The sequence below is a fragment of the Phoenix dactylifera genome, chromosome 17, assembly GCF_051530095.1.
Source record: "Phoenix dactylifera cultivar Ajwa chromosome 17, Ajwa_hap1_PhDact_Kaust_v1.1, whole genome shotgun sequence".
Classification (NCBI taxonomy): Eukaryota; Viridiplantae; Streptophyta; class Magnoliopsida; order Arecales; family Arecaceae; genus Phoenix; species Phoenix dactylifera.
The window spans coordinates 6342776-6359522 of NC_143206.1; the positions used below are offsets into that span (position 1 = coordinate 6342776).

Sequence of the window (16747 nt, forward strand, 5' to 3'; positions counted from 1 at the left end):
CATGCCTGACAACTAGTGCCTCGCTCCTCCTCAGCAGAGACTGGACACCAAGCCCTCCCTCTTATACCCGTTAGCAGACCACTCCCTAGGCGATCAAGTGCATACCATGCCTACCACCATATGAACCCCATAGGAAGCTACAAAGTATTTGCTCAATCCTCGACAACACGGACCTCAGCACGATAGATTAGATATGATGTAGACTAGTATGGAGCTCAGAACCGATCTCACGAGGGTCGACTTACCCATCATGGATAAGAAAAAGAATCTTCAACCCTCCAGGCGCTCTTGGATGCGCTACACACACCGAGGCACTTCATCGTCTAGAGTCTTCTTTTAGTAATAGGAACACCTAAGTAGCTTCACGGTCCCTCCTACTCCCTTATTCCAAGGAGCTCCCTAATGGCCTGCTTCACCCGCATCTTGATCTTTGGGCTGAAACAAATGGTTGACTTAAGTAGATGCACTTTCTAACTTGAGGCCTTTTAGTAATTCTCCAGAATACATCTGAGAACCACCGCGTTCCTCATGACTGCCCAAGCCAACAAAAGGCAATCATCTGCAAAAAGCAAGTGGGAGATTGGTCTGACCCCCAAGGCAGGCATGTAGGCATCCAATGCTTGGTCCTGACATGCCGCTTGCAAGGCTCGGGATAACACGTTAGCCCAAATAATGAATAGATAAGGGAACAAAGAACAACATTGACGCAGTCCGATCGTGGTGAGGAAAAACAATGTCGGCGAGCCGTTAATAAGGTTGAAGAAGGAAGGAACCCGCACATAGCCCATAATCCAGCTAATTCACATCTCGTGAAAGTCGAAGATCTCAAAGGCATACCAGAGAAAATCTTAGCGGACTGTGTCGTAAACTCTCTCCATGTCGAGCTTTACTACCATGAGACTCCGTCGACATGAGGTATGCTGCAGATCGAACATTAGGTCTTGCATAATTAGAACATTATTTGTAATGCTCTAACCCTCCACAAAGGCTTCCTACTCCAGACTAATTGGTCTAGGTAGCACCGGCTTTATCCTACCTACTATGATCTTCGCCACTACCTTATGGAGGATAGCGCATAGGCTGATTAATTTTAAGTGGCTAGGCTTTGTCACATTCTGGCGCTTCAAAATCAGGGTAATGAAGGTCTCCTTCCAGCCATTCGACATCATGGTCATATTGAAGAAGAGCTCGACTATCTCTACCACCTCCCTCCGAATGATGCTCCAGTATCTTCTAAAAAAGAATAAGGAAACCGATCCGATCCCAGGGCTTTATCCTCCACCAAGGCCCAAAAAGCCCCCCGCACCTCGATCTCTGAGACATTCTCAATGAGGCCGACGTTCTCTACCTCCCCAACCCTTGTATCTAGGGGCGGAAATTGGAAGGCCACATCCCGATTGCGACCCTTGATCTTCTTGGATCTAAAGAAATCAAACATCACCTATCTGATCTTGCTTTCCTCCTCCACTCTTTGCCTATTATCATCTCTTAAGGACCGGACCAAGTTCCTCTATCTCTTGATGATGGTAGATTGGCGGAAGAATATGGTGTTCCTATCCCCCTTCCTGATTCACTGCACTCTAGACTTCTGCCACTAGATACTTCCTGCTGCCACAAAAGAGAATGGTGCGAAGCCAGCTTCCTCAGAAGATCTGCTAGCTCCTCCTCCGACAAAACTCTACTACTATCCTCTCTCTTCTGAAGGTCACCAATAGACGCTTCCACCTTGTTCAGGCGTCTAAAAATGTCATCTACAACCTTTTGGTTCCATCACCGCAACCCCCACTTAGTGAGCTTCAATTTGTGGGTCATCCTACGCATAGTGTCCCCTCGCACCGGATGTGGTTGCTATTTCAACTTAAAGTTAGCAAGATGATGTAATTTTACAAATTCCTAATGCATGCTTCACTTTCTCTTTCAAGACAAATCATAAGTCGTCTTTTCCTGTTTGCATTATAAGTTTGCTTATCTTGTAAGTATTATTCATCCACATTGCAGATTGTTGGACCCTTCATCTTTCGAGTTGATTCCAGAATTGAATTTGACGCAAGGAATAAAAGCCAATTTCTTCGCCTAGGCGAGCCAATTTTTGCATTTGATTGGGTATTGAAGGTTCTTGGTTCAGCTAAAGCCAATGCTTGGTCTTCCCCAAAGCATCCGGATGCCATGGTAGAGCTGTTGTTCTTCGAGAGCTGAAGAAATTCTGTAACAACTTATCTTATGCAATTCTGTAGCAGCAAGTCTTTTTCTTCTCCCTATAGAATTCAAGTCAGCTCATTCCAAAGCTATTCATAGGTATTTATGAATATAGGCCGAGCCCAGCCTATAATCATATGGCTTTACTGGTTGTACTGGCTTAACCCACAAATTCTATGGAATTTTCAGCCCAACCATCCAAACAAACAGATCCTAAGTGATTTTTCTCAAATTTTTTTTTCATAATTCATTTACAGTACACTATTTTTAGTTCAATTTTTATGACAACGATGAAATTGCAGAGCTGATTACCAGTCAGAACAACAATATATTTGCTGTTCTTCTTGTTTGCATTATCGAAGAAAAAAATTACAACATGGAGAATTGAGATGCGGATTGGTCCAGAAATCTTTTCGACTTAATAAACATATAAACTGTGATTTTCAATAATTTTCTTGAGACTTGTGTAACACTTGGGTACCACTGGGTACCAGTTTCTTGGTAGTTTCCACCTTCTTTCTTATGCATTTCGCATGTGTTTCTCATGCCTTTCTAGCAATGGGCTGATGTTGTGTTTCCCCCTCTTATCTTCCAATGATGCTTCTAATAATGTTCGAGACACCTCTTTACCATTTTGTTTCTATCTGATATGCACATGCTTCTTTCATATTTAAGGAGTTTTTTCTTGAGGCATGCTTAATGTGTGCCCCGTGCCGATTTTTTTATCATCTGCGAATTGTGTGGACGCACCTTGTCTTGTAGGCACAAATACAACACTCACCTAAAATCCGGGGGCGCGACAGCAGCCTCCTACCACCCCAGCGGGGCGTCCACCTAAAACCCACCCCGGGGATTTTAAAGTACTGAGGAGAATTGCAAACGGGTCAGCCCGGATGCTCGTCTCGTGCACACGGGTCGGGCGTCTAGCACCCCGCTAAAGGCCGCCTGATATGCACAGGACGGGAGGCACAACCCGTCCGGTTAAGAACAGGAGCGCATCACCGGCAGAAGGGAGGGAAAGGCCGATGTACATCGTGGGTCGGGCACCTCGAGGAAGGCCGCCTGTCATGCACAGGTTGTGCATGCTGCTCGTCCGGATGGGCCAAGGAAGCCGACGCGCTACGCACGGCCACCGCCCGTGGCCGATGGCGCGCGAGGGGCACGACACCGACTTCGTCTGCGCTCAAGAGCCCGGTGCATTCGCCACGGGCCGGCAGGCGTGCTAGCTTGGAAAGGCAGGGGCTCCCGGCGGCAGCGGCAGCACCTTCTACTGCCCTAGGGGGGCATTCGTCGAAAGCTCACCTTGGGGGTTCTAAAGTACCGAGCGGCATTGCAAATGACGTTGGACTAGTCGCGGGTCCAGGCCACGTGTCTCGTCGGGGCGGGCTGGGGTAGTTGAAGCGCCACACATGGCCGCCGTGCGGGGCCAATGGCACTCGAGGGGCACTAAGGCCCTGTTTGGGGGAGCTGTTGGAAGTAGAGCTGTTGGAAGTAGAGCTGTCTGAAGTAGAGCTGTTATAAAAAGCTGTTTGCTGTTTGGTAACTACATTCGTAAAGTGCTGTGGTACTGTGTTTTATGTTTGGTAAACAAACTGAGAAAATACTTTTATATGACAAAATTACCATAAAGGACATTGCATAGTATTATACAACACAACATAATAAAACATAACATAAATTAATACATAAATATACGATATAGTATAATATTATTGTAATATAAAATAATATTATGTTAATATAGCATAATAGTAATATAATTATTAGAGTAAATTAATATTTGGTAATATAACATAATATTAAATTATTTAACATAACATATTAATGTATTATGATATAATGTAATATATATTATATTTATAATATAATACAATAATAAAAGTATAAAATATTATAATTATTAGTATAAATTAATTTCTCATAATATAACATAATATTAAATTATTTAAAATAACATATTAATGTATTATAATGTAATGTAATATAATACAATATTTATAGTATAATACAATAATAAAGGTATAAAATATTATAATTAATATTATAAATTAATTTTCCATAATATAACATAATATTAAATTATTTAAAATAACATATTAATGTATTATAATGTAATGTAATATAATACAATATTTATAGTATAATACAATAATAAAGGTATAAAATATTATAATTATTAGTATAAATTAATTTTTCATAATATAACATAATATTAAATTATTTAACATAACATATTAATGTATTATGATATAATATAATATGATATTATATTCATAGTTTAATACAAAAATAAAGGTATAAAATATTATAATTAATATTATAAAATAATTTTCCATAATATACCATAATATTAAATTATTTAAAATAACATATTAATGTATTATAATGTAATGTAATATAATACAATATTTATAGTATAATACAATAATAAAGATATAAAATATTATAATTATTAGTATAAATTAATTTTCCATAATATAACATAATATTAAATTATTTAACATAACATATTAATGTATTATGATATAATATAATATGATATTATATTTATAGTATAATACAAAAATAAAGGTATAAAATATTATAATTATTAGTATAAATTAATTTTCCATAATATAACATAATATTAAATTATTTAACATAACATATTAATGTATTATGATATAATATAATATGATATTATATTTATAGTATAATACAAAAATAAAGGTATAAAATATTATAATTATTAGTATAAAATAATTTTTCATAATAATTTTCCATAAAATAATTTTTCGCGGTCCAGGGGCTCTTCTTCATGGTCCATGCTCGAGGAGGACCTCAGCGTGGGCCGCGAGGTTGATGATAAAAAAAAACAATAGATTGATTTTGGAAGGTATGGAAAAGGATTAAAATTTTTTTCTTCTAAAATGTGGTTCAAGAGATGCATACAAAAATTGAAAAGAAAAATACTTTTTCTTACGGAAGGGAGTCTGACGGCTTGGGTTCTTGGCTCTAGCAGATTTTTAGGTTTATACAGGGATAAACTATGTAATTATGTTATTTTAATATGAGCATTTTTGTTAAAAATATAGCTCTCCGAAAAAGCTGAAACAGCTTCCTCCCAAAAGCTCCAAATTGGAGCTTCCTCCCAAAAGCTGTTTTCAGCTTTCCGCAAAAGCTGAAACAGCTTTTTGAAAAATTTACCAAACACAGTTTTTCATCTAAAAGTACTTTTGGAGGGCCAGAAAGTGCTTTCTGGCCCTCCAAAAGCTCCCCCAAACAGGGCCTAAAGCGCGGCTCGCCGGCCTGCTTCGTCGTGGCAGCGAAGTGCGAAATAAGTTCAGGAGGGTTATTCCTGATGCTGTATGCGAATGATGTGAACATACATACATACATATATATATATATATATAGCTAAAGCATGCCCCATTAAAAAAATGAACGTACTCTTGGGTCTTGGATTCCTTTATGTGCTTCCTTTTTTCTTTTTCTTTTTTTTGGGTAAACTGGCGTCTCACTACATATGGATATGAATACGCCACGATGAATCAGAATGCAAAACACGATCGAGACCCTGAGGGATGGAGCCAGTGCCTATCCCATAGGAAAGCCCCAGAATGATAAGCTACTAAGGAGGCGACCCAGTTCATCGCACTGTTCGCCTTCCGAAATACATGTACGATCCAGAAAAAGTCAAAACTGTCCAGAAGATGGCCAACATCCCTCACTCCTGATCTGGCCTAGCACGTCCACTCCTGATCCACTCAATCACTGTGGCAGAATCACTCTCCAAGAATATCCGCTGAGTTCCTAAATATACTCTGACATATACGAGACCCTCCCACGCCACGCGCAGCTCTGCCACTAGGATGGAGTCTAGATGTTTATAATATGATTACTGCTATCAATCACCTGTCTGATACTAAACTAGATTAATATGGCGACTAGGGATTTGTACAAAGGGCTAATAGTATTAGTTGTATCTCCCAATTAATTTTCATATAGAATTGATAAACTATGATGGTTGATCTTCTTGCTCCAAGCTGTGGGAGATTTCTTCTATGGGATATATTCTGGATATTCAAAAAACACCGTATGGTACTCAAAAATTTTGTAGACTAGCCATTTTTTTTTGAAAAACACCGTGATGATCTTTAATTTTTATTTATTTATTAAGTAGAAAATTTGTTGAGCTTGGAACAAGATTTTTATTTTATTGTGATAAGATTCAAGGAAAAAATTGAATAACTGGAATTTCAGTTTTAGAAATATTTTATTATAAATATCATTGGCGACTAGCCATCAAATTATTGTTTATTTTATTATCAGAAATTTTATCAGGAATTTTATATCAAAACGATGGACTGAATAATGATGTTTATTATTTTTTATTTATTTTTGAAAGTAGATAATAAGTTGGGTTTGGAGGTAGCTCTTTTTTTTTCGGCTACCGGGTGATTCATATAACACATGTACGGATGCACCTAATAAAATCGGAAAACAAAATATCACGGAGCTCCTAAAGCAGCTCTGCATCCCCCGCCCACAGGATGCTATTGGCATGGTTAGCCACATACGTGGCCACCCAATTTGTAGCTCCATTAGCTTCTCTAAACACGTGCTTCGTGTGGACAACCCCTCCGTCCCTCATCATCATCCAGATATCGCGAATCAAGGAATGGTCAGCAGCAACGATCCTCGAACCTCCCTGGATCCAGCTGATGGCCGTAGCATTATTTTTGATCTTTTGATAATATGGAAAGAAAAGATCAGACAAGTGGAACAATATAATTGCGAGATGGACACCATGGCCTTTTATGCTGTAATCTTCGTGAAGAAGGAGGTTAAAACCTCTACGTCTGGTCACCATTGGTTCAAATCTTTTCCACATTTGGCCCCACGCTCATTAAAGAATAGAAGGTAATCACCCTCACGAATATACCTTTCCTCCAAGGGGGTTGCGCAGAAGGAGCGCCGTGTTGCCTAGGTTAGATACATATTTGGGAAGACAAACCAAGCTGCGGATTGTATTACCTCATTTATTACTCATCATTGACCCAGTCATCTGTTTCTTCAAAAAAAAAAAACCCTTTCCTCAGGCATACGTCTCCTTCCGTATATAACTCCTTAGCGCACGCCCATATCCGCGATCCACGTACTTCCAAATCAATCCGAAGTCAGCGACCCCATAAAACCCACCCGTCCGTCCGCACGAGCATTCCATTTTTAAACACAGTACGAAGGTGATGTGGCATCCGCTCGATCCAAATAAGCCTTTCTATTGGACGGCCAGATCAGTCCGGACCACATCAGCCATATCATACGGACGGCCATCATTAAACTCTCTCCCTCTCCTGTCTACTTGTCCTCTCCTCTCTCTAGAGGACGGCCGAAAAAAAAAAAAAAAAGCTCTCACCTCTCAAGTAGAGCTGTCAAATAAACCAGAGGAGTAAAAAAAGAGCTATAAATCTTCCTCATATCTTGCCCAGAATTTGTTTGTACGTAGAATTGGGAATGGAAGTAGAGGAGTCGTTGTTACCCCACTTTCTCCGCTCCCAACTCTCGAACCCTCTTCCCTTGTCTTCCTCCCCCTCCTCCTCCGAGATCGAAGATTCTTTGCTCCCCTCCACCTCCGACCCAGCGATGGCGTCATTCCCCCGCCAGAAGTCCACCCTCCACCGTGCCCGCACCGCGCCCGCCATGGCCGTCGTGCGCGACCTCCTCCCCTCTAATCCCGACTCCTCCAATACCCCTAACTTCGGCTCCGCCGGCTCCATCCTCAGGCAGTCCTCCATTCTTCTTCTCGTCTACTTGTCCCTCGGGGTCCTGGTCTATTCCATCAACCCCCAGGGCTTCTCCGGCGTCGAGACCCACCCCGCCGTCGACGCCCTCTACTTCTGCATCGTCACCCTCTGCACCATCGGCTACGGCGACATCTACCCCCTCACCCCCGCCACCAAGGCCTTCTCCTGCGTCTTCGTCCTCGTCGGCTTCGGCCTCATCGACGTCCTCCTCTCCGGCGCCGTCAATTACGTCCTCGACGTCCAGGAGAATTTGATTCTTGAGGGTGCCCGTGCCGGGGCCGGCGCCGCCAGCTACATCTTCGACGCCGAGAAGGGGCGGATGAGGATCCGGATGAAGGTCGCGCTCGCGATCGGCGTCGTCCTGCTCTGCATCGGTGCGGGCACGCTGGCTCTGTACCTGGTGGAGGATCTTGATTGGATGGACTCGCTCTATCTGTCGGTGATGTCGGTGACGACCGTCGGGTATGGGGACCGGGCATTCAAGACGCTGCCGGGTAGGATTTTCGCTTCCTTCTGGCTGTTGGTGTCGACCCTGGCGGTCGCGAGGGCGTTTCTGTACCTGGCGGAGGCCAGGATCGATAAGCGGCACCGGAGGATCGCCAAATGGGTGCTGCACCGGGATCTGACCGTCGAGGATTTGTTCGCCGCCGATCTCAATCAAAATGGCTTCATCAGGTCGGTGCATTTTAACTCTGTTCTTTTCCCCGGAAGCAATTTTAGTGCATCTTCATTAACTTTGCAAAATATAGTTTGAGTGCTGGAATATGATCAGTTTGCCGCAAAATATAGTGTACGCAAACCTCTATCCAAAGTTTGTTTTTTTTTTTAAATAAATTTACTTTGGAAAATATCGGGCTGCGTATACACATCATCAAATACCTCACGAGAGTTGAGAAATTAGTTGGGAAGAATGACTTGATCTTCTTTATTGTATTTCTTGAATATACATAATCATATATAATAAAAATCTCCTAATTTAAGGGCAATTAAAAATATAAATTTCACGATCTTAGAAACAGCTATATGGTATGTAAGTCAACAATAAAGGATCTTATGATTGTACATAGCATAAATATAGAAATGGATCCAAATGATTATGGAGATAAGAGTGCACATGCTTGTCTGGGTTGTCTAGTAAAAATATGGAAAAAGAATCTCATAATCAGAGAGAGCTCAAATATAAAAATAGATACCGGTGATTGTAGAGAGATGAAAATGGACATACTTGACTTTGTTGCTTGATACTCTCTCTCAAGTTAGCGTGTGTAGAGTAGAAACACCCAACTTGCATATTATCATATGAGCTGGGCTTTACCAACTGCCCTGGTGAAGATATATGCAAGTTGAAGTTGAAATGAAATAAAAAATGGCTATCCACTCAATGTGGTTGGTCATCTCATGAAACACTAGGTTGGTTGTACCTACTTGGGATATACATGGCCACTTGGTTATCACAATAGAGTTGCATTGACTGTGACTGAGTAATACCAAGTTCCAATAGCAAGTATCCTAACCATACAAGTTTGCAGGTGATGTTAGCCACAGCATGGTACTCTATTTCATCATTAGAGCAAGAGGCTGTGCTTTGTTTTGTAGTTCTCCATGAGATGGGATCATTGCCAAGAAAAATAATACAACCAGTTGCTGAATGCCTAGTCATAGGATAGCTAGCCTGATTCGAATTTGTGTAGGCAGAAAGTTGTAAATTGAAACTTCAAGGTAGTAAAATCCTCTGAGATTGTGAACCTTTCAAGTATTGCAAGACCTGATGAGCAGCATCAAGATGTGCATTACGATGTTGATGCATAAATTGACTTGAGATATGGACTATATAGGGGATGTCTAGATGAGTGACTGTGACATAAATCATCCGCAAAACAAATCATCAATATGGGCCTGGATCAGATAATAATTTTCTGGTATCATTGGTTAGATGGTGGTGTTGCTCAATTGGATATGTTGCTAGTTTGGAGCCAAGAAACTCACTCTCAGAAAGAGTATCAAGACTATATTTCTCTCTGAGTAATCAAAATATCGTTACGAGACCGGGCAACCTCAATGTCTATGAAAAATTTCAATAGACCAAGATCCTTGATGGAAAATTGAGACTGGAAAGGTATTAAGAGAAGCAATGGTAGAGGCATTATTTCCTGTAATATTGACATCATCCCCATAAACAAGAATTACCATGGACATGCCTTCCTTATTAGATATAAAGATGGAGTAACCGAGATATGAATGGTGAAATCTTGCTTGGCGAAGAACTTGTGAAAACTTCTCAAATCAATTGTGAGAAGCTTGTTTATGATCACAGAGTGACTTTTGTAGCTTATAGACTTGAGTCTCTCCCTTACATGCAAGGCTAGGAGGTAGTTTCTTATAGGCTTCTTCATGGAGATCTTCATGAAGAAAAGTGTTGTTCATGTCGAGTTGGTAGAAGTGCCATTTTTTTGCATAAGTAGCGGCAAGAAGGCAGCGAATTGTAGGCAAATGTCTCATGATAATCGAGGCCTTCAAGTTGTGTGAAACCTTTGGTCACAGGCTGAGCCTTGTATCTGTGAATGGCTTCTTGGAGGGACACATGGAGTGACATGTAGGGGAGTGGGCTGGGTGGATGCAATTAGTTGAATAGATTGTGTTGCTAATTCTAGTGATGGTGTATTAGTATATAGTGTTGAGGAAGTATCTCTTGGAGGAGATGGGGATGTAGCGGGTTGGGTAGGTGCAATTAGTTGAATAGATTGCATGGCTAGTTTTAATGGTGGTGTATCAGTATTTGGCATCGAGGAAATATCTCTTGGAGGAGATGGGGATGTAGCAGAACACTATTTTTGAACATTGTGATCCAGAGGTGTAATGTGAAGGTGCTATAATCAGCAATGGGAACAGGTATGATGACATAATTTTCATGATCCTTGTCAAGTATGGTGACAGAAGAAAAATCATTCTCGCAGAAAACTACATCACGACTTGAAAAAAACTTCATGTGTTTCCAAGTCATGGACTCAATATTCTCACTGTCCTTCAGGATAACTAACAAAGACATATCGATGAGATTGGGGGTCAAATAAGGTGGCACCGTTGCATGCTAGTACTTAGCAGACTGCAGTGCCATGCATGATAGGCATGACGATCACTGGCACAGCATGGCACAACATCTACCATGCTAACATTCTAGGCATGCCAATTACTGTTATAGCATGGCACAACATGTACCATGCTAGTCCCAAGTTAGCATGACATAGGTGCGAAGCTCTTAAAATCCTGTTTTCATTTTCCCCTGACTTCACAGTATGCAGATTAAGGAAACCTATAGTTGTTTTTCTGTTTTAAATTAGATTGGGATTATGACAACCTTGTCTAGAATGTTCAAATTGAAACCAGCACTAAATAGTAGCAATAACAAATTGAAAGAAACGAAAAAACTGAAATGAGGATCAATCTTTATAAGATTAAAAGAGGCTTCACGTTTTTCTGATTGCAACTATACCATGGTTTGAGGATGGACAAATATCTCCATTGACAATGACTGAGAGAAAATAATCTGTTAAGGAACATATACACACATGTTCTAAAAGTAAACTAAACTCCTTGGGTGCCTTTGTTTATGAGCCTCAACTTGTTTGTCTCGACTGCTCTTCCTCTTCGCACTAATGTAAATACTCCTATCTTAGATAAGTATACCCCACTTTATACGGTTTTGGTTGTAAGAGAGAATAGTAAGTGCATCCCCCAATCTAAGACCTAGGGAGTATATTTAGCAAATGACAATTATAAATTAAACTTTGATCGGATTGGGGATTAGAGCCATCCATACTAACTCATGTATTTTTCCAAACTCTAGTATTTAAGAATTCGTATTTATGTAGGTATATAGGGTGTGTTCATGGGTGTTTCTGCTGTGAGCATCTCTTGCTTGCGCACAATGTACGTGCATGTATGCTTTGCATGTGTAAAGGAGCACTAGCTCTGACTACTTGTCTTCAAGACACCAAGGCCCCAACATCCTCAACCATTATCTTCATCAGTGTTTTTAAAAGTTGGCTATGGTTTGCAGGTGCTTGAGGCCCTGCATAGCCCATATGTGGTATGTGGGCCACATATACAGTTAGTAATTTTTTTAACTATTTAAAAATATATTAAATACAATAAAAACTATAATAGTGATTGTAATAATTTTTTAGATAAACAATAGCAAAATTAATAAAAATAATAACTAATAGTCAATCCTTGTAATTAGTATTTAATGCCCAATAGTAATATATGTAACATATTAAACATATTAAAAATCATTAATAATACCAATATCTAGCTAGATTCAAACACACATTCAATCTAATCAGCAGCTTGAACTAGCTCCATCCACATGGCTCATATAAGAGCGGGCCACATATGTGGCTCCAAAATGCTAAGCAAGTCATGTATATGGATGCATAATGGTAAGTGACATCTTTCAGCCTGCACCTAGTTTGTTCGCAAACAAGCAATGTGCACAATCAGAGAACTGCATCTACATATGTGGCTGCATATACTGTATTATAGAACACTAATCTTCATTTTGATATCCTCTTGCCTCCTAGTTCTCTTCTTTCTTTTTGAGAGAATGATGTATCAAAAATGCATGAGAGGGAATCATATCCAGCATGTCTTCTGTTTGCAGCCTTTGTCCAATCAAAGTCAAGCAAAGGGGTTTTTGATTTCTGATTAATATTTTATTGATTTTCAAGTTTGTTATTTGACTTAATTTTAGGATTTAGGTTCCAAGTAGTGTTCCATAGTATAGCTTTATTGGTAACTATGAGTTGTGACTTAAGTCCAAATTAAAATACTCCATGTCTGGTTGAAGCTTAGTAGTAGGAATCTTCTGCATTTGCTTTGAAATCTCCTTGGAAACTCATCCTTGCACCCACTTTCTAAGTGCTTCTTGTGATTATTATTATTATTATTATTATTATTTTATGAGAGCCACTTGAGAGCCACTTCTGCATGCCTGTGCTTCTGCACACCCATCTGCTTTTGGTAACTAAGGTAGAAAGTTGAATTTCGAAAGCCTAAAAAATATTGGATCTTGTAGTTGCTTGCAAGCTTATATGTGCTATCTCACAGTCACATTTTGTTTTCTATAGCAGACTCTATGTGCCTTCTTTAGATGAAATCGTCTTCCTTTCCCCTAGATTTTTAGGCTCTTTCTTTTCCCAGTCATTCTTCTCCTGCTTTTTTTCCCTTTAATTATGTTTGAACTATAAAGATTATGTTCTTGTCTTGAAAACACATCAAGGATACACTAAGACATGAATACCCCTAATATTTGGGAGTTCAAACCTTGTTATTGCTTCCTTGACAGGCATGCTGTTATGGAACCTTGCCATGCCCTTTTTATTTATCAAGATAAATGCAAATTAATATTGCAATTACTAACTCTGGCAGTATATAGAATTAATTTTCTACCCTTTACTATTAAGATCAAGATAACCCTTTTGGCATGAGAAACAAAGTGATATTTCTCTACCTTGAGCTCTTATTGGTCTTGTGTTGCTTTTATTTCTTCCCACAGTTTTGAGATAATGAAGAATAAATTGCATTTGATGTCACTTGTGTATGACACTAGTGAAAAATTCTATCCGTTGGATGTGACATTGACCTTTTAAATAAGCCAAACTTTATTTTTTTCTTTGTATTCTAGGCCATTTTGTGTCATCTGGTTTGGTATTAGTTATAGAGACAGCATTGGTTGCTGAAATTATGGAGGAATACTTTGGGAAGTAATATAAAAGTTTGTTTAAGTAAACTTGGTATACGAAAATGTAAATTAAGTAGGAAGAATCAACCAAATAAAGTTCTAAAGCAGCATATCGAAATATATATCTATATTAACTCTATTATTCAATAGAATAATAAGTTGATGAAGGTTTTGCAATATATGTAGAATAAATGTGTGAAAATATGTGATCTTTGGAACTGTTCTGGGGTTGCTGAATGTCAGTAAAACTTTGGTAGAGGGTAATTGAAGCAGTATGCTAGAAGAATTATGATTGTTTGCCTAGAATGAAGGTAAATGCTAGTAACTATTGGCAGGAAAGTTGGAGTGGTAAATGCTAGAAAGGAATATGTTTGATGTATGTTTGATAAGCTAGGAAAGTTGAAGTGGTAATGCAGAAACAGAAGCTTAGGTTGATAGAGACTTGATTTGAGTTAGTCAGGGGGCCTATAAATGCTTTTAGCAAAGCAGGTGACCCAGATTTTGTGTTTGGTCGTTCATAGAAGAGGCCTTTTGTGGTTATTCACAAATGATGTGGTACTAGTTGTTTATTGATCAGTTGAATGCCAAAGCCATGGAGGAAGGCTGCAGACACTGGAAAGAGAGGGAATCAATACATAAGCCAAGCTACATATACTAATGAAATTCAATTCAACCATGGATTTAGCTTCTGCCAAGAATAAGTTAAGAAAATAAATGACAAGTTAATGACAAGTATGTGAGCTATTATTTTATCTTGCAAATTTGATGCCCATTTTTAAAGGTCACTCACTTTTAACTTTACAGGTTTTTCATGAAATAACAACTGCATGTTCCTCAAATTTTGTAGTTGGCCATTGAAAATGGGCGCTCAGTAGGGTGCCAGTAATACATGGACTTTGCAGGATATTTGACCAGAATTTTGGCTCTTGGTGATGCAATCTAAGACTGAACACTAGTGTTGCTTTTTCTCTTACTAATTTTGAGTTAACATCTTGTCAAATTTTTAGCGCTTCAAATATTTTGACAAATACTGAGTTTGATGACTATAAGGTTAATACAAAATGAATGGTGTAAAGGGCTGTAGGATGGTATAATGCCCGGTGATTAGTGGGATTTTATGCTATTCGTTTTAGTATATTAGGTGATCTGTGGAATTTGTTTTTCTGGTACTGAACCCAGTTATCGAAGTTGATTTTTTATGCCATCTCCAGCTGTTCTTTCTTGTTATCTAGACTATTTTGATCTGCAAAAATTATGAATAAAGTGCTAACTAGTAAAAGCTTATTGTTGCTTTGCTCCTTGTTCTTGTTTGTGGTACATTCTTATTCTCAACATCTAATGTCAGATTTCTTAGAAAAAAGATAGATAAATCTCCATGCCTAATCATGTGTTGATTGTTAAATTGTTCATATCATTTCATGTGAGTTATTGCACTTTCTATCATAAGAGTTGACTTGACTTAGCTTCTCAATTTGGGATGTCATTGAACTAAAATGAAAAAGGGTAACTGGCATGGCCATATCTTCTTCTCGCCTAACTGTGCTGATGATTAGGTAGATCCTTTTTCTTTCATCGGTGACTCTTCAGTTCATATAAAATAAATTTCCAAGATAAGATAAGTGAAATTTGATCGAGTGTATTTTCTAGTTAGAGAATTTATGATACATGATTGAAAACAGGTTTCCATTGTGTTTTTGTCAAACTTAACATACTCATTTTGCAACATAACTTATGGAAAATATGTAGCTCCAAACTATACAACTCATCAGCAGCTGCTATGAATTCATTTATGGTGCCTTGGACGTTGCGCAGTCTTATGGTGTCTGTTTTGATGTTTCAGTAAATCAGAGTTTGTGATATACAAGCTCAAGGAGATGGGGAAGATTGGAGAGAAAGACATACTGCAAATCTGCAACCAGTTCAACAAGCTTGACCCCATCAACACTGGGAGGATAACCCTCCTTGATCTATTGAATGCCTCTAGATGACCCCAGAGGAGTTCGCCATATACAGCTCCAGGTGAGCAGTAGCATTTGTTGGTCTACAAAGAAATGAGGGAAAAAACCTTTTTCTCTCACCCTTGTGCAATTTTAGTATAAAAAAGTAAGGCAACTGTAAATAGAATGATAATTCTTCTTTCTTTCCCTTTATTTTTTCAAGATGGAAAATTTTACGGGAAATTAAGGTTACAGAAAATATGGATTCAATCTCTACTTTGTAAGTTACTGATATGTCAATTCTTTCAATAAGTGGTCATTATTAATTGCCCGTTCATCAAGCAAAAAACAGAAATAATTGCTAATTTCTATCATGTATCAGTTTTGTGAAAGTCTTAGGAGTACATGAAGAGATGACTAAAGATTTATAGGGAATGCAAAGAAATTAGAGGATTTGCAAAGAAAATTCCTAATGCTTCCTGAGAGAGTGAAAGTGTCCCTCAGTATCACAAGCCAAGCATAGTTGTTGAACGAGATCTCAAATTTGTTTCAGAGTCATATTTTCATGATTGATTGACGTATTGGGCTGATCTTCCAGGATTTTGGGCTTGGGAAATGAGTGTATTGGCTGGCCCTTTTGCTGTTTAAAATATCCTGGAAATGGAGAGAAGAGAAAATGAATTTCTCTTTTCTGGTTAGAAAACGAAGGAACTAAAGAGAAAAGAAGTGAAGAAGTGAAACAAAGAGAAGTTATTATTCGATAACTTTAAATTGTTGAATAATTTTAAATAATTTCCTGGATTTTTTTCATGATTTTCAAAGGGATTTTTAGTTTGTGTTTGCCATTCTAATTCAGAAAAACTCCAATGCTAAAGCATCGGAGACTCTTTATCGATCCTCCTTTTTTTTTAAGTTCAATGCTAGATTGCTAGGTGTGTTCATGTAAGTCTACTTGCATTTATATTATCTCGAATTAGGGGAGCCTAGTTGGACTTGCAGGCTTTTGAACTAAATAGCATATGCATGCGTTCGTGGCTTGACACGGGCTGATTTGCTATGCATATGCACACGTGTGATGTATTTTTAGA

The 16747-nt window shown here is 38.8% G+C and overlaps 2 protein-coding genes across 5 annotated transcripts in view; both read left to right on the plus strand.

The window, feature by feature from the left end:
- Positions 1-2308, plus strand: part of LOC103720047 (Pseudouridine synthase family protein) — a 32757-nt gene extending 30449 nt beyond the window's left edge. The window contains exon 7 of one of the 4 annotated variants that reach the window (XM_089928146.1): positions 1999-2308. In XM_089928146.1, coding sequence (XP_089784272.1) covers positions 1999-2196 — 198 coding nt within the window. In that variant the 3' untranslated portion in view covers positions 2197-2308. The remainder of the gene's footprint in view (positions 1-1998) is intronic. The other 3 variants (XM_088713414.2, XM_088713415.2, XM_088713416.2) reach the window with 3 other exon arrangements.
- Positions 2309-7569: 5261 nt separating this feature from the next.
- LOC120109241 (two-pore potassium channel 5-like) lies at positions 7570-15982 on the plus strand. Its single transcript, XM_039122989.3, has 2 exons — positions 7570-8657; positions 15563-15982. The coding sequence occupies exons 1-2, from the start codon at positions 7693-7695 to the stop codon at positions 15708-15710; spliced, it is 1113 nt and encodes a 370-aa protein (XP_038978917.3). The 5' UTR covers positions 7570-7692; the 3' UTR covers positions 15711-15982.
- Positions 15983-16747: the final 765 nt, after the last annotated feature.

Bases quoted from the DNA above. Each gene is read 5' to 3' on its own strand.
- LOC120109241 (XM_039122989.3), top strand. From the start codon at position 7,693: ATGGAAGTAGAGGAGTCGTTGTTACCCCACTTTCTCCGCTCCCAACTC. The intron at 8,658-15,562 runs GTCGGTGCATTT...TTGATGTTTCAG, and splicing joins AATCAAAATGGCTTCATCAG to TAAATCAGAGTTTGTGATAT.